The sequence below is a fragment of the Perna viridis genome, chromosome 10 (assembly GCF_037379345.1).
Source record: "Perna viridis isolate PV_CMFRI_1.1 ecotype Kerala chromosome 10, ASM3737934v1, whole genome shotgun sequence".
NCBI lineage: Eukaryota > Metazoa > Mollusca > Bivalvia > Mytilida > Mytilidae > Perna > Perna viridis.
The window spans coordinates 24933336-24956925 of NC_142454.1; the positions used below are offsets into that span (position 1 = coordinate 24933336).

The 23590-nt window shown below is 31.6% G+C and overlaps 1 protein-coding gene across 1 annotated transcript; it reads right to left on the minus strand.

The window, feature by feature from the left end:
- Positions 1-1098: 1098 nt before the first annotated feature.
- On the minus strand, positions 1099-23516 carry LOC148605094 (uncharacterized). The gene is made up of 17 exons (XM_088548971.1): positions 23435-23516; positions 18696-18729; positions 17182-17236; positions 16677-16801; positions 15861-15916; positions 15099-15239; positions 14414-14526; positions 14069-14111; positions 12861-13002; positions 11730-11842; positions 10832-10885; positions 10051-10075; positions 6774-6857; positions 3964-4032; positions 3335-3406; positions 2661-2873; positions 1099-1311 (listed from the first exon to the last, which is right to left on the minus strand). Exons 1-17 carry the CDS (start codon positions 23502-23504, stop codon positions 1176-1178), a joined length of 1545 nt encoding a protein of 514 aa, XP_088405097.1. The 5' UTR covers positions 23505-23516; the 3' UTR covers positions 1099-1175.
- Between the last annotated feature and the right edge of the window lie 74 nt (positions 23517-23590).

Genomic DNA, 23590 nt, shown 5'->3' on the forward strand with positions numbered 1-23590 from the left:
TTTGCAAGGTGAGCTAAAAATAACTTTATAAGAAAGCCCTCATATTAAGGCAGTATGTGCAAGCCTCGTAAGATTAGTTAAGGACATTAAAAACCCTCTTAGTAGTAGTAACATGACCCTAGCCTATTGGTCTACAGCATTGGACTGTGTTGCCATAGAAGTCACAGTGGTATGAATTTCGAGTCTCATGAAGAGAAGCAAATTCAACATTTCTAACATTGTTTGGAATTTATCAGACACTTTTATGCTTAGGTTATCTTGCATGTATCAATTTGATCGGATGGAGCAATGTAGTGAAAGAGTTGTCACATTCTATATATAGCTTTCATTAATCAAATGCACTACATCTACTAAAGTGTAAACATAAGCACATGATGTAACTCACTGGATATACCATTTTACATATGTGTTCAATTATATTTCAACCCACTAGCATTTTATCATTGTTTTCATGAGTTAGGAACAAAAGTAAAAGGAATGGCAGTTCATTTTATCTTCCCTTATAAGTCACACAATGAAGGCAGTTTTAATCCTCTTTTGCTATTTGAGTTACAATTTTATTTGTTCATATTATAGTTTTAGTTTTAGAAGTTATTGGACACCATACATGTATTTTGCGTTCTTTCCATGAGGTATCCTTTCGGGACAACAAGTTTTTGTGCTTGTCATTCCTCACCTTGTTAACTGGCATATGCATACCACTATCATGCTTTAAGCTCTCGATATCAAATATTATCAGGGATAAAATACATCAATGGTCTCCTTTCATACCATAACTTTTTTTTATTTTTTATTGCTCATCTAATTTAAGATATATTTAGAAAGAGTGGCACTGCATATGTGTGGCATGATTATGTTATTTTACTAAGTTTCAGGTTTTCATCTCTTATAGCTTGACAAAAACAAAACAAAAACAGAAAAAATGACAACCTTGATAACTGACCAGCTTGGCAAAATATATATGTAAACTAGGGGTATATATGTATATACACGTATTGTAAATATAAATTCATTCACATGCCTTCGTAACTTGCAATTGTCCTATGCAGAGGGCTCATATAAACTACAATAAAACTTAAATAAAAATCTTTCCACAAATTTCAAGTTTTTTACATTTATTTTGACGGATATTATAATGACAATGATTCTTATGAATAAGCATTAAATGTACAAGTCTACATGGGTTCAGATTTAACGGGTGTTTCCTGTGACAGAGCGGGAGGATACTGGTCATCATCGTCTTTTTCTTTCTTGATTTTTTTCTTCTTGTGTTTACTTTTATGATTATCTGATTCTTCATCATCCTTTTTCCTACAATTAGAAATATTTCAGTCAATAAATTTGTTTTTTTTTTTGGGGTTATTAAATAGTGTCAATTCAAAATACTGGGTGCATTAACTTTAGAGATATTATCTTTCATTCAAGTCATAAAATGTTGTTTATGTTTTTGTGATATCAAGAACAGTGGTTAAGTAGCAGTCCATAATAATCATGCAAATTCTGTAATATGTGGTATACCCCTGGGTCTATTTGATCAAATGTTTAATTATTCATTCTAATTTGTCTGCTCTTAGGAGATAATTCACATTGAAAATTTGATTGATTGATTGATTGATTGTAGGGCTTTAATGCCCGATCAACAATATTTCAACTACATTCAGGCATTGAAAATTTGATAGTTTCTATTTTGTTTCAGTGTCTTTACAGAGTCATCTCCCTCAATTTTGAATTCTATTGTACATTCTTTATAATTTTTGTCTCCTATGAATATAAGTTATATGAAAATCCATATGATAATTTCTGTTCATTTTAACATATTAAATAAAATGTCAAAAATAAAAATATATAGGCTTTCCAACCATGAATTATATTTTGCATTATTCTAAACTGGAGTACCACTGTACTACAATGTGAGTTCTGCTTATTGTTTTTTAAAACCATTTGTTTTTGTTTTGTTTTTTTAATTAATTTAAAAAAGCATTAAAATACTAAAAACATATTAGATTCTTGTGATTGCTTGTTTTTACTGATTCTGTTCAATGACCATACATGTATTTACATGTATTAGTTTTCAGCTTCTGAGAAAATGAAAGAGTTTATAGTATGAAGAATGACTATAGCAGGTACTGTTTTTTTTTGTATTCTAGTGTTCATTTTCAAAAAGCACATAACTTCATTTAGTTTAAACAAAGTATAATGTATAAAATTAGCTGATAAAATACAAAAGTTTCTACATTAAACAAAATAATATTGAAATAGTTCAACAGTGTCTCTATTTCACATTAAGTTCCTTCCTGGTTAATTTTTGTTTTATTTCTATGTTTAAAATTAAACTGTGTCACTAAATTTAAGCATTTACAATTTAAGAACTTAGATTAATATACATTGAATGGATCAGCTTTTTACTTTACAGACATCCAAATCTAGAATTTTCATGAACAATTTATCAAAACTGTAAGTCATATAGAAGATATAACAACAATCATTAATACAGTAATTCAACTCTAAACCAATATTTCATCTCCCTCTCTTCATATGCAATACAATAGTAAAAACATGTTGAATAGTTTTGTTAGGAACAAAATGGAGTTAGAACCAACAATTTCTTGCACTGATGTCCCTAAGAACTATGAACCTTCCAAAATTAACCCATACATTACCTTCTGGATGATTTATGTCTATCTCTGTCTTTATCTTTTTCCTCTTTGATTCTGATATCCCTGGATCCTTCTCTAGTCCGTGATGAATCCCTCTCTCTATAACGGTCCCTATCCCTGTCCCGATCCCTCTCTCGGTCCCTATCCCTATTGCGATCCCTGTCCCGGTCACGGTCTCTATCTCTGTAGCGATCTCTATCTTTTCTGTATGGACTCCTGTAAAAATTGAAATCTTCAATAAATCATAAATAACCACAACTAGAGGCTCTGAAGAACCAAAAATTCCTAACCTAGAAAATCCGAAGTCTGGTGACTATGTCATTTGATCAAGTAAAACCAAAAAAGTCATTTTAAAAAGTTCCTTTAAGAAAGTTTTCCTCCTTAGACCATTTCTGCTAAGACCTTTTAACCTTGGTATAAAAAATCAATAGCACAGAGATATGCCAAATCATATGTCCCTAAAAGTATTTCAGACAGTTTTGAAAGGGTGCAGGTGCCCAGCCCTTTTTTATAGGTTTTATAATTGCCTTGCCATTTTCTGTCATTTTTTCCTATATACTAAGCGTAACCTTTTCTTGAATTACCCAGCCCTTTTCAAAAGCTACAGGGAACATTATATAATGGTTTAAATGACAAATTAAAGAAGTGCAAGCAATAAACAATAATAACAAGTTTACCTGTCTCTATCACGATCTCGGTCTCTGTAGTCTCTTCTTTCTCTGTATCTGTAATCTCTCTCACTCCCAGAACTAAAACAAATAAACAATGAAACCTTATCTTGTTATAGCTATGGTCCAAGGAATCAGGAGTAAAATCTACAAAGATATTTGAAGGGCTCTTTAAGGAAATTCCAAATTCATACAATAACATTTTTTTCTCAGACTTATATAGTTCTGACTGTGAAAGAAAATAAAGAGATATCTTATAACACCATGATATACACAAATATAAAATAAAAAGAGTAAAATAATTCAACCATATTCAGATTATCCTTTCTGGGTCACTTTCATCCTATCATAAATATGATTATATGGTTGAGCTAGTAAAGAAGTTTGGGCAAAAATACAAGAGTTGGGAAATCAACTATAACAGACAGAAAGGAAATGGAAGTGGGTAGTTCATATCTTGAAAAAGAAAGACAATAGTTTTATATGGCAAAAACTACACTGGAATACTTAAGGACAGAAAAAGACTGCTGACTAAAACCTGAAAAGCATAAGGATAGGAATGGATGGAGAGCTTATGTTGTCACTCTATGTCTACCACTAGATAAAAGGTACCGGTATATAAGTCAGGTAAGTCATACCTGCTGAAGTCTGATTCAGATCTGGCCGGACTTCTGTCTCTTCCTCCTTCCCATCTATAACCAGAACTTCTGACAAAATAGGAAGATAAACAATAGAGGTATATCAGTTATTCAACATTCAGCAGCAAATACAATTGAATAGGCCAATCAAAGGTAATTTTTTTTATCTCAGGTCATTTTCGTGAAAAACCAATAAGAAAGAGACATTCCTTTTGAAATATTAACAGCCTGAAAAATGAGCAATGCGATTTTTCACATCAATTAGATAAATAGCAATAGAAAAATAAGGTGAAGTTCTTATACATTTTCATTGAATCATTTTGTCATTCTAGAAGAGAGGAAGTAGAGATGAGAATCAATTTTTACAGGCCTTACTGCAAGTCATTTCCCTTCATATCTCATTATTAAAGACAATACAAAAAAATAACTGTGATTTTTCTTCAGGTTTGTAAGGGTTACTTAAAGTTCAGAAATTGTCTCAATATTCTTTATTTCTTCAAATTGAGTAACCACATTTTCAAAGCAATGTACTAATATCATTACATTGTTGGAGAGAGATTTTCTCAATATCATGAAACTCAAGTGGCTAAGTGCAGACAAAACTGTAACGTTATTGTATACAAATAAAAAGATTTTCTGATAAACTACTTAAATAGATTCACAAACATTGACAATTAATTCAAATATAAACCTAGCACCAATGAGTTATATGCAAGGTCATTGGAATCAGCTCAAGGTGATTCGCAATAGAAGCAGGAGTTGCCAATATACCAAACACCACATGCATATTTCATCATGCAACCAGATACATAGCAGGCTTTAGGGATAAAACTACTCACTTTTTCTTTCTGTTTTAGTGAATGTTAGATGTAAGTACTAAGATAAATCATAAATGGAGGACACAGTGAAAATTATAAAAACAAACCCTAAATATTCCCAATTAATGCCTTCACTAAACCCTAAAGTACCAATCCTAACAATTCTACATTTTGTCACTGAATCAAACCCGTTTGATGCTTTTCAAAATTGTGTTCATTACAAAAACATTTCAGCCCACTGGTATCTAATAAAGCAGTTTCACTATATATACATGTAATACATTGTGATTTAAAGCTGAAAGGATTTGTAGGTCGACTTAAAACAAATGTATAATATCAAAATATTTTTTCTTCTAACAAGTTTCTTGTTTTCTGGTCCTAATTATAGTTAATTTAGTTTATAGGTGATGGCTGTTCCAGTAAAACATATGAGGGACGGGGGAAAGCCACTTTTATTCTTTGTATATAGGTGGATGTTCAGGTCTCTTGACAAAATGTAAAGTTTATACAAAACATCAATAGAACTTCTATGAGTGGCTCCATTGGTGAAAAAGTGCCTTCCCCAGGTACCTCATATCTTTTATTGGAACAGCCTTGACGAAAAATTGAGAAACTGTCACAAGAGTCAGATAAACATTAAATTATTATCAGTAGGGTGAACACTCAGCTTTAAGTTCAGGATCACTAAAGTCAATGCCTAAGACAATTTAGTTTTTGCTCTGAATGATCTTGGATTATGATATTTCCACTTCAAACATTTGATCTTGTCCATTACACTTTACATTTACATGCAACACATAACGGAATGAAGTTAGTGGTCCCTTACTTGACGGCTGATTGATGTTCATTCAAATAACTAACTGTATTAAAACATACTTGCTGTCCATTGAGAAAGAGAATGCATGAAAAGATTAGAAAAACACAATAACAATATTACTTGAGCTTATATAACATGTTTAAATTAACAGATATCCAAAACTAAATAATAGGTAAACAAATGAAAGTTTTTATGGTCTTTTCTAGTGAATAACCTAACTAAAATTCTTCTATAGTAAAAGGGGTTAATACAGATAATTATGCAAGGAGGGTTCCAGGCTATCATTTTTTCATTTTTGATCATTTAACAAAATTAAGAAAACATTCAAACAAAAAGGGACCCCAGAGCACTCCCTTGGATCCCCCCAATGAAATTAGATCCATACCTGAACTGCTTATATGTACATGTATACTGATAAAAGGGTATGGATTAAATCACTTGCCTTTGCTGGATATTTGTGAGATATACATTATATTGATTGTTAACAAAACAGACATATTAGTATAGACTATGAACATTCCTTGTACAAACTGATTACAAACAAAGCATTGCCAGGCAGGTACCCTAGTTTATAAAGATGATTAAGTGAGTACAATGCATTATATCATCTGCATGTTGTATGAGACATCAAGTACTTATTGTAATAGAAGCTTTTAAGTAAAGTAATAAGGTTAATTAGTGGGCTTAATAAATGATACACCTGCTTGCTACATGAAAAACCATTCAGCTGCTTTATCTCCCTTTGCAAGCATACAATAGTAATCATACTGCTTCATATACATCTACATATGATGTCCAACCTTTGCTGAAAGTTTCATCAATATCCATAGAATAGTTCAGGAGGAGTCTTACTTACAAACTTTCAAATACAATGTATATAAATCCCATGTAAAACCATTCAGTTGGATTTTCTCCCTTTGCAAGCATCCAGCAGTTATTCCCTTGCTTCATGCACATCTACATATAATGCCAAACCAACATAAGTGTCATATTTTTTAGATAGTCAAGGAGTTGCACTGCTTATAAGGTATATGGACAGACAGACAAATATGGTAATTTTTATACCCCAACATGGTTTGCAGGAGGTATACTAAACAATAGAATATTATCAATTACTCTAATAACTAGAACCTGCCTGGCTTTAGTTCATGTGTGAGTGTCTATGACCTATTTACCTATTATCCCAGGTAGCATGTGAATCTGTGAAAGATGAACTATAGTTCTGTGAATCATAATAATTGGATCCTCGTTCATCAAATCTGTAATATAAAGCAGCAAAACAATGCAATTATTTGAGAAATAACGTAGGGAATTTTTAATGTCCATTTCCTGTTACCCAAGAAATAACGTAGGGGATGTTTAATGTCCATTTCCTGTTACCCAAGAAAAGTGAAAAACAATTCATCACAGCAATTTTTTTGTAATTGCACTGGGTAGGTCATTTTCCATATGTCTGATCATTGTAATCATATTTGGGTAGAGTAAATTCTAATCTATAAGAATTAAAATCTATAGAGGCAAGCTGGTTATGTTTAAAAAATACTAAGTCTTGGAACCTCATTAAATATACCATTCACAATAAGCTCAAAACTGATGTTTTCTAAAAAAAAAAAAAAATAACAGTATTTCTGGCATTCAGCAGGATTTTAATTGATACATAATAATATAAGGACACTGTATTTTTAACTTTCACCTGTGTTCAAATGGTTTATATCGATTGTTTAATATCCTGAAAACAAGGTCATGTGTAGAAAATATGACATAATTAAAGTTTTACTTGAAAAAAAAAACACTGAACTAAAAGTTCCATTACTGAGTCTTTCCTCACAATCAAAATTATTATTTTTTAAACAGTTACGAACACTTGTACCCATCAGAAAAAAATATTCAATAAAATAGAAATTGGTCCTTTGTATTTCATTCACAAATCACCAAATGCAAGTAGCATCTACCTAACAATCCACAACCTATAATTGACAAGTGTATAGCAATGATCATTGAGATAATTTTACTGAATTCATTGTATACACTTATCACAATTCACCAACACCCACCCATGCAGAGAGAAAATAGTATTCATTATACAAATGTACATTAGCTTCACATACCGCTTTCGTTCACTAAATTGTCAAAATTACAATTACATAAATTTTATCAATAAGTTTTCTAATTTTTGTGAAATATGAATTTCAATAAAGATTGAAAATTGTGTGTATTTTACCTATGATATGAAATACTGTAAAAGTATTATTTTTTGCGGTACAATAATTTTCACTATTTTCACGGTTGACAGATAAGCACTAAAAACAGTACCCGCAAAGTTGATATTTTACACTATTGAATGCTTATCATTTTTTGGAGATCATGAAAATTGATACCCATGAACACTTGATAGACTCCACAGAAATTAATATGTTTACAATATCAAACATAAATAAAAAGGTTTTATAGTTACAAATGATTTCTGTATTGATAACAAGTTCTTTTATTCACATTTTTACTGATTTTTGGCGCATTCATGTATATCATGCTCATATTTCACCATAGCGACAGAACTGAACTTTTGATCGTTTTTCGATGATTTGGTTCTTAAACAATTAGATGCAAAATACATAAATTTTTAGTATCCTCACCTCCTTGAATTTCTGGAAATCATATATTTTCATAATGAACATATATAGATGCTGATTAATTGATTGATTTAATTTAATGTCTTTTAGCAGGCAAGGGTTTCATTATTTTTTTTTGGCAATGAAGGTACCTTTGGTTTTGCAGGAGGTACTTTTCATCATTTTGTGTAATAAAAATGTATGAAATTTAAAAATTCTGGAGGTACCTTTCAGTAGTTTAGAAGGGTAAAAGTACCCGGTACCGCCTCTTAATGAAAGGCCTGCTGCTGCAGGTATTCCATGCATATCAGGATGAGAACGGTAGACAAATCAAATCAATCCTGTCTTGTACTAGATCAATACGCTTAGCAGGATTTTTTAATGTGCTAACAGATTGAAAGTACAGCACACAGGGAGGGCATGTTCCTCAACCAAGACACATAATTCTGACACTAAGTCAACTACTTGTCAATCTATCTCCCATTAACCATGTGTGTAGTGGAAAAAGCAGTGGCTACCAGGTTTAAAGTCTTTAGGATTGAACCCTAGACCTACTGCACTTGATGTTAGCACACTACAATGAGATATTGCGGCGGTTACGAACACAAATAGGAAGAAAACCAACAGACATTGAGAATTCTACTGACAAAATAAGCATCTAGGCTGAAGTTTAGGCCATAACTAACAAATTGTTTGTTTCCAAAATCAAACCCTACCAAGACTGGTGTGTGTAGGTACAATTTAGGTCAAGAATTTTTTTTTTTTTTTTTTCTAACCTAAGATTGGCCAAAAATCAGGTATGACATTAAATGATATTCAATTTTGACAATAACTTTTCTTGCAACACACCAATATTTACTGAGTCAGTTAAGTTTTTTAGGCCTTTGTTACTCGTTATTTGTATGAAATAATTATCCTTTATAACCCATAAGAAAAAATTTTCTGCTGCTGGTTATATCATCTTAAAGTATGCTAGTGTATTCATTTCAACAGTAAGACCATATATTAATATCTACATATAAGCATTAACAGACTGAAACAAAATACAGTGATATCACCTCTGCATCAATATAGTGTTTCAATTCAGTATTTTACAGTAAATTCAAGCTATTTTAACTTATTCAATTAAAAAAAAAACTGTTCCAGAATGAATTGGTGGGGGTGTTATGGAAGGCACTTCTAGAAAACATGATTACTGGAGTCAAATTCTTTTGTATTGAACAAGAAAAAAAATTCAATTTAAATTTGTGGATGGTAGATTGAGAAAAAAAGTGTCTCACACCCACCCACCATATCATTTACATCTGGAACAGTCCTAACAAATAAGAAAAGATATTTATGAAGAGAAGTTTCAAATAAACAAAGAACAAAGCTCTCTACTGTCATTATCAGTAAGTATCAATATTTTGTTTCAAACCTTTGCAAGTTAATGTTACAACTTCTTAGAATAAGCATGTGTGAGTACAAACTAGGCAAAAAGTGACAGAAAAATCTTATTCAAACCAAAAAAACAAAGCCTTCAAAACATAATGAACTATGAAAAATTGAATTAAAAAAAAACATGGATTTTTCGTATTGCTAAATTTAGAAAATGCAGCATATGGTTCTAGGTTCTAAAAAAGAAAAACCATAAGCATAAAATTCTATCATTTGTTTTATGAAGTGCATTTGAAAGCATCTAACATGAAAAAAAATATGACTAATATGAGGTTATTTATAAAAAAATACTTGATTCAAATAAGTAAAAAAAAAGGGGGGAAACACAATAAAGAAAAAGCTAGTAGATTTTTAACAGATCAAGTTGTATTTTCCTGCTAGATTTTCAAGTTTGCCATTAACTTACCTTGTAGTGGGTGGAGGATAGAAATCTGAAATACAAATTTATATTACATAAAGAGATGTCTGAATAAAAGTCTTTTAAGGCAGTCATAGAGACAGGGTTTTTTATGAAATAATTCAAAAATGTTGTTGATTAAAACTGTACAATCACCAAATAACAGATCTGATCTTGACAAATTAGGCTGACTTAAGTAATTTCTTGGTTATCGGATCCTCCAAGTCTCTTTTGTGGGTGTTTCCAGGCGCAGATCCAAGGACTGGTGTACCTGGCATACACCCCCCCCCCCAAAATCGGTAAGAAAAAAAAATTTCACAAGTTTCACCGCACAATATTTTTTGCCTTGGTTTGCATGGCATTTAATTCAATTTACGCCCCCCCCACCCCCCCCAAACTCAAATCCTGGATCCGCCCCTGGTTTCATTGCCAATCACCAAAGCAATCATAAAGATTAGAATGTAAAATCATTATCATGACTAAGAACAATGTAAAAAACACCCTCACTATTTGCATTAGAGAAACAATAAGGTTAACAAAAAAAACCTCCTTTCCTATTTAGTTTTCATTTAAAAAAAAAACCTGAAAACAAAGAACTGATATTGAATGGTCTTATCAGAAAATTAAATGAACAAACATGAATTATCAATTACAAATTATCCATTTTGATTCATTAAAAAAAAGTGAACTGGAAAACATGTATTGTAGATAAAGTACTCCGGGTACTGTACTTAAAAAACTTCACAAATCATGACTCAAACCAAATTATATAACAAACATGAATACTTACGTTCATAGCCAGGTGGAATGGCTCCTGGAGGTGGAACACTAGTTAATGGCACACCTAAAAATAACAAAGAAATGTAAGTATTAAGTATTTCAAGTCAAAATATGTGAATATAAGATGAATTCTGGTACATTTTCTGTCCTCATCATGAATTTTACAATGTGTTCCCCAGTAGGCCAAACCCAGTTTTCAGTTTTAGATTTATATTTTTTTTTTTAACTGATTTGCAACAGAACGCATTATATTATTATGTTAGCACCAATTTATGACACTTTTAAAAACATCAAACTCAGGTGAAGGTTATTTATTGCAGGTTTAAGAAAATAAATTGCCCCCGCCACAACCTCTTGTATCGATTTAAGGCCCTAAAATACATAAAGTATTATGCCTTCACAAATTTCTGGGGAAAACACTATAGTTTCACTTATGTGTCTTGGAAAACTAATCTTTTTGTTTGTAATGTTATGCTATGATACCTCCTACCTGATTTATTCTGTTTCTAAATAATAACCATACCAAAAATATAGAGATCATTATTTTGTATTTGAAGATTGGAAGGCATCAATAGTGGATTTGATATGGGCAGATTGAATTTAATGTGACCACAAATAATTGAAATGCAAATTGATTAAATATACATTTTGCTGATTGTCCAGCAAACATAAATATAAGGAATATTAGACAATCAAGTTAGTTTCCTTATAATAATCTACATTGAAAATGAACTTTGTTACCCTGTCATAGGCGAGCAAGAAAGTGAAACAATCAGGAGATACTTCCTGTGAAATTCAATGTACATACAGTCACATGACAAGCATTACCTGTTTTACAACTCATTCATATAAACTGATAATACAATAATTTCTTTCTTTACTATTGAATCATAAGAAAGTATACTTACCAGGTGGGGGAAAGCCAGGAGGAGGTAATCCAGGGGGTGGTACTGAATAATCTGGAGGAGGGATTCCTGGCGGTAATCCAGGTATAGATGCTTGTGTGGTAGCATAAGTTTTCCTACAATGAAATAAATTTTACAACAAAACAAATACATATGTAACCAATAATGATTCAGTCAGAATTCATTTGATTTTAAAATTACTTCGAAGGTGTAAGTCTTTTAATTCATAGGTAACATTTTTTTATTGGATTGTCATAATTTTGTAGGTTTAAAGGGACCTTTATCTCACTACCTATTTTTTTCACAAGAAAATTTTAATTTGTCTAAAATTTGAATCTTAGATTCAGCAAATCAACAAAAAAACCTTAAAACTTGTTTAACCAAACACTGAATAAATTGAAAACCTGTGTAAACCAGAAACCTTTCAAAGTACATGAATGCTCCATTTCATGTCAACACATACGTAAGTTATCTGAACCTATGGAAAAGGACACACAAGCATTATATTGATTGAATATTGGGGTTGATTATCCTGCTACAAAGATTCTTCTGTAGTGTAAAAATAATAATAAAATCATTTATTGTATAGATAGCAGTGTTTTATCGAATGTTCTGAGTGTAATAAACTTCGATAAATCACACTGTGAAATAAGTTTGGTAATTTCATTCTCGCACATTCTCCCGTCAAAATGTCACAACTTTGATATTAATCCACCAATCACAGAATTTAAAATTCATGTTGAAAATATTGATAAATTATAAAGAAAATCTATATAATAAATAAGATAATCAATTGGTTATCATGAATAACCAAAATATGACCACGCTTGCTAAGAACGCTTGAGGATTAAACTCGCCCGCACACAAGTTAAATCTAAGCATTCTTCGGCACTTGTGATCATATTTTGGTTATTCACTATTTCTAATTAACTATCCTTTTATTCATATTGGATATTGGCTATAGTTTTACTTTGGTTATTCAAATGGAAGAAAACAATTCTAAAAAGTATGTAACACATTTTTCATCCATGATAGAGTAAAAATATTCACAAAATTTAGACAGAGGGAATGCAGATAAAATAACACAATAAAAAATCTTTTTTTAAGATACTGTCAATTTGTGAGCATATTTACCCTGTAGTAGGAATGGGATCACCTGCATCAGGTCTCCGAGAATCTCGAGCTGTACTCCCTATTACATCAATGGTACCACCTGTTTTTCTGTTTGTGACTGGTTTCCTGTTTTCCAGTACAGGTACAGATCTTACTGAATCCCCTATAAATTGGAAGAAATGCCATAAATAATGTTACACTTATATTCTAATCCCATTACTTACAAATCAAGATTAATAAAGATACTAGTCAGACACGGATTCAGACGGAGGCACAACTGGTGCCCTCCCCCTAAATATTTGAGGGGTGGGGTTTTTTTTGCATGAAATCTTGATTTTTCACAAATTCCACTTCCAAAAATTGTCATGCCTCACTTTAACCCAACCTGAAATCCTGGGTCTACTCCTACTAATTATCAAAAAGGAAAAAATCATGACTTCCTCAGGTTCATTACAACCTTAAACTGAAGTGTTGCATAAAAACAATGAAAATAGAGATTTTACTGGAATTCTTTACAGCACCTTACATACTTCAGATAAAGACAAAAACAAACTTACAGAAATGACACAAATCTAAATTCTAAATCTAATTATAATTTCACAATACACATCAAATTGTCTGTTTATTTACAGCAAGTAACATGGTAAATGTCAGGTAATAGAGTTGGTCTCCCATTGATTAAATTCCCATTTCATACTAGTTAACCGAACAATGAATGGACAAGGGGATTTAAATGTCAGTCTCTGTAAGAATCAGGCAGTGGGTAAAACATAATATGAAAAAACCTACCATTTTGAAAGTTAGACTTTTAGCACCATCAGAATCAAAGAGAAAAAAACAAGATTCTCCACATCACTTTGAATAATTGAGTTATAATTTCATTGAAATACACCGAAAACGAACATTTCAAGGGCAGATAACTCATTTTTTATCATTCTTTTGAAATGATCAAATAATGGTCTTTTCAAATAGAGAAAGCATCCACGAGTGAAATTATATTGTCAGATTGGTAGGTTTTTGACATGCATGTTTCTGGTTTTTCCCATTTTGCCTGATTCTTACAAAAACTTACACTTAAACTTTCTATTATTTCATGACACAGGTATTTAATCTGTGTCTGATAGAAAGTTGTTGATTGTCCAGTTAACTACATAAGGCAGTTCATCAGGTAATGGTCATACAATCTATTCTGTGAAAGCGACAAATAGTACTGACTGTTAGAAACTTACCTAACATATCTTTCTTTGGATCCCCTGTTGTTCTTATTGTAGACTACAAAAGAGTATACATGTACAAGTATTTAATATAACTAAGTTCTAATCAACTCATATATTACTATACAGAAGTAGGCTAAATGTCAAATACAAAATTCTAGCAAAATACAATTTGGCCAAAAAAAATGTATAAGTTCATTTTTATTGATGTTTCGTTGATACTGTTGGGCTTCTGAAATATGTCAGAATAAAAAAGTAATGAACCATGTTTTTCCCTGCTTTTTTACCATTACCAAATTTTACCATAATTTGCTTATATCACTTGTGTCGATTTTTCACAAAAATTTCCAGTCAACTTACATATACTCTATTACTGGTTCCAGATTCATTCCTCATCCGTCTCTGTCGATCACAATACAGCCTCCATGTATCTTCATTAAAACCATAGTTAAAATAATCTGTTATATCAGCACCTAAGAAAAAAAATAGAAAGTATTTATAAAAACTTTCTTATAAAAGGACCAGTGGTTCACATTTACCTCCAGAGGCAGAAAGTCCTGAAATTTTCCATGTTTCAAATAATTGGTCCACTTCAGGAAAACCAAAAGTCCACAATCAAGTGTCCATTAAAAATTGAAGAACCTAAGTAATTGAAATTTCAAAGGTCAGAAACTGAGAGTCCAAATCCCTGCATCAACACTAATATAAACCCCTGATTGGTACCTTTTTTAACCTTCTTTGTCCCATATATACACAATCAAAACTGATTTTTCATATCGATTGAGATTTTTAATACGACTGTCAAAATCTTCTCAATGGCTTATCAGTCTGAAGCCTTACATGTTCCTCTCCACAAAACTTACCAGGCCTTTCCTCCAAGATTTATCATTAGACTAGAGCCGTACAAGTTCCTCCCCACAGGCTTTCCCTACAAGGCTCATCACCTGTCTGAAGACCATCAAGGTCCTCACAACAAACTTACCAGACCTTCTTTTCAAGGCTAATCATCAGCTTGGATGACACAAAGGTCATTTCAACAACTTACCAGGCTTTCTCCAAGGCTTATCATCAGCCTGAAGACCATCCAAGTCAAAATCATAAGTTGGTACACCATTAATTGTCCCTACAGCATCAACATCAACACCTTTAGTAGTCCCAGTGGATGTTGTGCCTCGGCTTGCTCCACCTAAAATATGATCAAATAAGGTTATAACCTTAAATAACAAAGTAACTACAGTTTTTGTGAGGATTAACATGAATTTCCTCACAGTATACGAAAGTGAGAGAAGGGGTGTAACAAATGAAGGTGTTTAAGAAAAGTCTTCAACTTTTGAACAGGTCATATTAGATAAACCTGGTTTGCAACAGTATTATACTTTTAAACTAAGAGGCGGTTTATACAAAACGTGTAACTTGCCCAAACCAGATCATTTGTATAACCTGTTCAAACATTACAAACCTAACTTATAATTTCTAAAGAATTCCAGTCCAAATATTAAGAATTTATTAATAATCAAAGCATCAATTTGTTTGGGAGTACATGTATTTGAATTGCTGAATGTGGACCAAATGACATTAGACTTCACAGTGCCAAACCAGATTCTACAAAATAACCTGGATTTCTCAAGACAGCAAACCAACCAGGAAGCTCATTACAAACGAAATAGTACAATATAATTGAAACAAATTACAATGCACAAAAACTATATTATTTGAACTTTTAACTATGTTTTTTTTCTCCAAAAGATCATTGAACAAGCCCACAGAATGCTTAATTTCACATATAAAAAAACTATTATCTACTTACTAGCTCCTGCTCCTCTTTGATAACCTCCCTGTGTTTTAAATAAATTTCTAGAGGCACTGTAAAACAGAAATATATATAAAAGATTTTTAGAAAGTCCATAAAAATATTAGAAACTGGTAGATAAATGTAGTTCAGTACTTTCGTAGGAATATGAAACATATAACTGCAAAATACTACATTTCTCTAGCATCAATAAGAATGGTTCCACTTTAATACAGTACTCTACACATCTTTACAATTTTTTTTTTTTCAGTTTTTAGGTGCTTCATTTTGTTTGTGTATGTTGTAATTACAAATTTAAGGTTTAAATTAAACACGACTAGTGTTTTTCCAAGCATAATTATAGTTGTTTTGAAAAATTTTTGCTTAAAAATAATACTATTATATATGAAATCAAATTTTTAACAGGCTAGGAACAGTACATGTTTACTTTTCAATATAGTTCAGTGCAGGGGAGGATTTAGGCAGGGGCGTGGCGGCGTGTGCCCCCCTAAAATTTGTAAAGCATGGGTTGTCCTGGGTAGATTTAGGCGGTTTTAGGCTGAAACTTTAACTTCTCGCTAATTTTACCACAAAAAAATATCTACATTGCACCCACTCTAGAAGAATATTTCAAAAATTTAACCTCAAAAAATTTAAATGTGCACCCCCTAATCTAAAATCCTGGATCTGCCCCTGGTTCAGTGAATGGATATATGCTAGTCAGCATGCCTGTCAAAATTTGTCCATTATCTGATTCTTATCAGTCATAGTTTATAATTGAAAACAGTAAATATATTCTAAAGCATTCAGAAACATAAACATGATTACACATACTCATTCATAGGAAATGTCTGGATGTCTCCAATTGTAACCTGAACATCATCATCAGAATCATCGTCATCATCTTCTGATTCTTTCTCAGCTGTGTTTTCTTTGCCTTGTGATTCTTCTTCCCCACTCTAGAGTAATATGAGTAGAAATTTAATTTGTTTTAAGCTCTCTTAAGACAAGGACTCCAAATGTCAAATATATTTATATAAACTTCCTGGTCTGAATCTTTCTTAAAAGTGATTTGATGTTATATTTTAGATTTCAAAATCTATTTGGGACAAATCATAATGACCAGACCTGATTTTAAGAGGTCAACAAAGCAGAAATTGGTAAAATCTGAAGTAAATATACAGTAAAAAAAATTATACCATAAAATCTGAATTTGAAAAAGCAGAACTCTGCTTTAAGGTGGAAGAAAATCAGGGTCAAATACATGTAACTCATTAACCTATTCCTCTTAATAATCATTTATTAATAAATTAAAAAGACCAAAAAAAAGTTTTTTTACCAATTCACCAGCCTCTCTATCATCCTTTTTTCCACGTTTTTGTGGTTCAGATGCTCTGAAAAATAAAATTGTTTAGACAAAATAAGAATAAAATATACATGTACATGTATCATCAGTGTTCTCCCTAAGATCTTCAAGCATCATAATAATGTGATGCTATTTTGATTAGTTGCAATGCTATACAAACTGATTTTCCTGTAAACAACGTTACAAATATGATGTTATAATTCTTAAGGAAAAGTTGCTATCAAAATTATCTAATTCGCCAGGATGCTATATGAATTTTGGAGAACACTGTACTTTTGTATATGCATGGCTTAATATTTTGTAAGTCATCTACAGTAGTTATAAAAGTAAAATCAAAGATAGTGAAAGAAAAATAAACACTAAATGACTGACTGCACCCAAGAACAAACACAAAATGAAAAACTGTTTACTGTACAATGTTATAAACATCTGAATTTGATTGTCTTTTATTTTGTTCTGGGCTGTGTCATCTTGCATCAATACTTCACCAAATATCAAACATACAATATCTTAGTTATATTTCACACATCTTACATGTATATCAAAGACTTAATACCCCAAATATCAGAATAAATAAATAAATTAATGAAAGTTTTATAATGTACTACTCAGGGCTCTAGAATTCCCATTTTCCATTAGTCTAGTAACTTGGTGCTTGGAAAGTTACAATGATTAAGTAGCTGTTTTTGTAAGAATCATGCAAAATCTGAAAAATGTGATACACCCAAAAAAGGCTACATATTTTTATTTTTGTAATTAGGTTGTTTTATGAGTCTATACTATGAAATGTGTAATTATTCATTCAAATCTGCCTGCTTTTAGGAGATAATCCACATTGAAAATCCAGTAGATTATCTCATGTTTGAGTGCCATTTACCGAGTTATCTCCCTTAATTTTGAAATCTACAGAACATTCTATATAATTTTTTTCTCATAAGAACACAGGTTATATGAAAAACTGAATGATAATTTCCGTTTACTATGGCAATTCAAACAAAATATCAAAAATAAAAATATGTAGGCTTTTTACCCATGAATCACATTTTGCATGAGTCTTAGCTGGAGTGCTACTTAAAAGTTTTGCATGTTCAATAAAAGGTATGTTGTAAGAAACTTTCCCATTGAAGGCACACAAATTCTATTAATGTTTCCTGACATCTGTTGTTAGGCCTAATTTAATATATTGTTTGTTTCTTCAATACAATCCTACCAAGCCAAGTCTGGATAGGTAATTTACTGTAAATATACATGTAGGTATACATGTACATGTAGATAGGGCAATAATTATACTTTTAACAAAAGTTAATACAATGCTGATCAAACTGACAAGCCCTAAAAATTGGAAATGAATTCTAATATTAATGTCTAATTTAGTTTCATCACAGAAGTTTAAGACTTAAAAGCTGTACTGTTTTTCATGAGCTTGTTGGGTTTGAGAACATGAAAAATGTATTTCTTTAAAGCATTATTAGTAACTATTCACTTACCCACTCCCCTTTCCTTGTGATTCTTTATTGTCATCTGAAAAAAATAATGAACAAACACAGGTTTAATCTAAGGCTGTTTCTAGCAAATTGAAATGGAGTGATGCTGATTTAAATACAAATCTACACGTAGCTGGGCTTTTGAGTGAATTTAATAGCTCTCCTGGTAGAAATCTGCCCTACAATACATTCTGTATACCAATGTGTCCTACTTCATTATGTTACCACACAAGCACCTGTGTAATCTTTAGGACACTGCCTTTCAAGTTTAAGTACAAATGTACCTGTCAAATTCCTGATAAATCTAACAAGATTATCACAATTAACAGCTATTCAAACTAAAGATGGTCACATATTAACTGAATCTGACAAATTTGGTATTTTCTGTAACAAGAAAGTATGACTCAACTCACAAAAATACACTTTTCTGTGATTCGTCAATTCCATAGACTCGAGTTCTGAGTGAAACAATCTCCTCAGTAACAGGCAGGTAACAAATCTATTCCCCTAAAGATAATTTTTTTCAAGCTAAGCCAATCAGTTTGCTACATTGTATTATAACTCTGCAAACCTTAAAGTCTTTACATCAATATACTAGTAAAGTTTTAGATTGGTTCCTGTGCAGTCTATGTTAAAGGTGAGTACATAAAAAAGAGTTAAAGATGTTTAAAATGTGACACCTGCATCTTTATGAAAATGACGTAATCAGCTTATCAATACAGGACAATTTGTCTGTAGTATAACCAGTCAAATCACCCTATATGAGCACAGAGCTCTCACTAGGATTTTTACATGGTGAGTCCTGGGACTCATCACTTTTTGGAAAGGTGTGTCCCAGATGAACTTGGTGGGTCCAATCCTTTTCCTGTTTAAAACCAGTTCAAACCCTACATTCATTATTTTAGTACATGTACATAGTACTACATACATGTATGTACAATCATACAAAACCATACCCCACTGCAATTATGCATGTCATCAGGGTTTTAGCTAGGATTTTGAGGGCTTTAGTCACTTTTGCGTAGAGCACGAACAACATATTATGGGCAGCAGAGTTTTGTAAATGGTCAGTAGTATCATAAACTAAAAATATAAACATTCTTAATGTATTCATTTTAAGTTTACAGATACAGGCAAAACAATAAATATTACAACAAAATAAAAATTATTTTCTATAAGAAAACATGTGTTACTTAACAAAATAAAATAGTTACTATTATAAAAATAGTAAAATAAAAATTTGTTAACATCATGACAAAGCTTTGATGCATTCAGTCTAAAAATAGCTACTATTTGACATAAGCTACTATTATGGTATGATCTGACACTCAACTAATAAGAGAAAATCCTCTTGTCCTTTGCCAAACACCACACCTCAAAAGCCCTCTTCAACCTAAAACTCCTCAAATCAGAAGGATGGAGACAGATCTTTAGAAGAGAATTGATTGATGAAACCTTGAGCCTGTTCCTAAGATAGGTCTTGATCAGATAGTACCTACTTAATCCCCTCTCAGTCACCAGGAGATAATGTAGAAACTAGACAGATAGACAGGAGGTTGGCCACATTGACATAGTCAACTGTAGAATGTTGGACTCTGTAAGCAGTTGCTGCGTGATATCTTACTGTTGGGAGGTAATTTTTTAGTGACTTATGGGAGTAAAATTGGTCGGTATCCATTAAAGATCGAAATCGTTTAACACGACTAATCCTCAAAAATAAGGATATATATAAATTATATTTTAAACGTACTTAAAAGCAGAAATGTCGCGAATCAACTTGAGGCTTTTTTCAGCGGTCGAAAAAAACCAGCTGAAGTTGAGTGAGAACCCTGGCATTATCTTTTGTGGTCCTAATGATCAAACGATTGATAAATTTTTATTTTAAAGGATTATTATCGATGCACATATCAGGGATGCCAGGTTAACAACAATAAAATGTATTTCACACCTGGTTGACCAGGTAATTACCAAGCTTGGGGTCATAAACTTGTCAGAGCATAAGGCCGGGTGACGATTGACAGTTTTAAACAATATTTTTATTTAAGGTGACAAAAATTTATCTGAAATACTTTTTGAATGGAATTTTTTTTATACACTTTTCAAATTTTAAGTGACGAAAACCATCTTAAACATTTTCGTCATTTATGAAATCCTTTCGTAAATGGCAAAAGTGATGAGCGCTAGCTAAATCACTGATATCATCCATATTAATTTGTGTAGAGTAAACTAAGCATCTTTTTTTTTATTTGAAAACAAACTTATTCTGTTTGCTGGCTTCATGACATAATTCAATACATAATGTGTATTATGTACCATGTACCTAAATGTACATGTACATGTAACTACATTTATAATACTAACATACCTGCCAACTTTTGAAAATCCCCATGGGGGTTTTATGTGGGACGTGTGAACTGACATTTTTGGGACATATTTTGCAAATTGCATGGGTTTTACAATAGTAATGTATGAATGAGATAATCACTATAGCATTATAGTGCCTTTTTTAGTTGAACAATATGTGCATGCACTATAATAGATTGAAGTTTGTTAGCCTTCTTTTTGGTGTTGGATTCCCCAAAACCTAACTAAAATTACTAAGTTTTATCAAATTAAAAAATAAATGAAAAAAACTTATTTTCATTCAAATTCATTTCAATTTTTTGAGAATACATTGAGGAAATCTCTCCTTCTTCCCATTGATGTCAGTTGAAGGGGGTTAGTATGCAAATTTTGAAATTGAAGAATGACAGTACAGTGAGTTTGTTTGTCAATATTAGCATAACTTGGATATTGTGACAATGTGATACTGTATAGATAGATGGAAACTTAGGCATCTCTTACAATTCATTAAATGCATACCATGAGATGCAGTATATGAGGAAATCTAACAAATATTCAAGAATGTTGATACTAAATTTCCAAAATCATCACAATTTTTTAACGGAATAGTATTTCTTTAAATTATTGCAAATAAAACTTAAGGGGAAAATAATGCACTGTTGAAATTGCAAGAAATGCGAAGACTGCAAGGGAGGTAACTCATTTTGTATAACCAGTAACAATTTAAAAATTTGTTTAAACACATGTTTCTACAAATTTGAAACCTGTTAAAATGACAGTATTGTCAAATTAATTGTGGAGTAGAAATTAATCTTTAGAAAATGACTGCATGTTCACAAAATAGTGGTACAGCCAATCTGGATTCATTTTCTAATTGCCAAACCCTGGCAATTAACACCTTTTGTCATATTTATGACTTTTCTAATTAAAGAAATGAGATTGAAATTATTTGTCACAATTTTTTATCATAAACTTCATACCTTAATTTTGTTTTTTTAAAAATTGTATGATAAAAATCATATGTAATTAACTTTGTAAACTTCTGGTTGTCAAAAAAAAAAAACAAACAAAAAAAACAGAGTTTTTCACCGATCTTTAGGATAGTTTTAATGATTTTTAAATGAATTAATGATGTTAGTATGCAGCTGATATTGTGAAAACGCATCCTGTGGATGCACAATGTTTTAACTTGGCGCATCCAGCAAGTTTTTCTTGCATCCTTATGCGACTTATCGAGAAACCTGATGAGCATATATAATAGCTTTTATATTTATCCTCCTGATCTTGTATGTTTGTAATGTGTAATTGTTATTTAAGTTGAGAAAAAGCTCTACAGAGCTTGTATTTGTATTTAATATGAGGAAGGTGAAACTTTTTAACACTTCCGAGGAAACATTAATTAAAAACACCTTTGATAATTTTCATCAGCTCTAATTTAATATAATACACTTATAACCTTCCAATATGGTAAATTTTGTCATGTTTAACAGTTTTAATTATCCTGAAGCATTATGCTAATTGTCATGGTCTGCAATGTCTATGGGTCTAATTGTTCGGCATAAGTAAATATCATGGTTCTTATAAACTGCGTCTTCCAACATTTCTTTCATTTCATTTTGATTCATTTTATTCTGTTTCAATTTGTATCATTTTATTTTCATTTTTTATTTTGTTTTGATTCATTTTTTCGAATTGTTTCATTTTGATTCTTTCATATGGATTCTTTTCGTTTCGTTTTTTTTTATTGTTTCACAATTTTCAAGTACCCAAGAACTATGGGTAATGTTTATGTAATTTCCGTAAATCATCTGGGCACCAAACTGAAGACTATTATGGCCAACCCTATCAAAAAGCTATAATTTGATTTGTATTTAATCATCGAAACTAGTGAATATTTTCTGAGACTGGTTCAGTTCTCACTGAGTCATTCACATTTGAAAAAAATATGCAAATGAAGCTACCACAATGCTGTTTTTAAGCTCCTGAAAATGGAGGTACTGATGCTTTTTATACAATGTATGGCCATAAGTATGCAGAACAAAGCTGATCATACAACCATAGATGGTCCCTTTTTTTTTAAGTTTCTGTCTGTCCCTCTGCTGCAAGCACATGAAAGAGTAATCAAGGGAACCAAGAAGTTGACTGTCCTGCGACACAACATCTAATTTTGCTTAAGATTGAATTGCTTCAGTTACTCACAATCAAGGCTGTCACATCCATGATATTACAACGACATTTTATGTGTACAAAATGTAAATAATCGGTGAATGTATGGTCTTGAATGCCAAAATAAATCAATGGGACGGTTGCAATATTTACTTTCTCATATCATAGGCGACATATTCCATTTAAACTAAAAGAGGAACAAAGTATGATGTGAAATTAATCAAGAAACGTACCACCATATAGCCACGCTTCGTCATCTTCTGTGGCAGTCTGTGGTGCGGACACCGCTGCAGCGGCCATCATGAAATGTCCATATTTTCGGATATATGTCGACTAATATTTTTAGATATGAAAGTCATCAAAGAGCTCTTTAAACTATGTTTTAACCT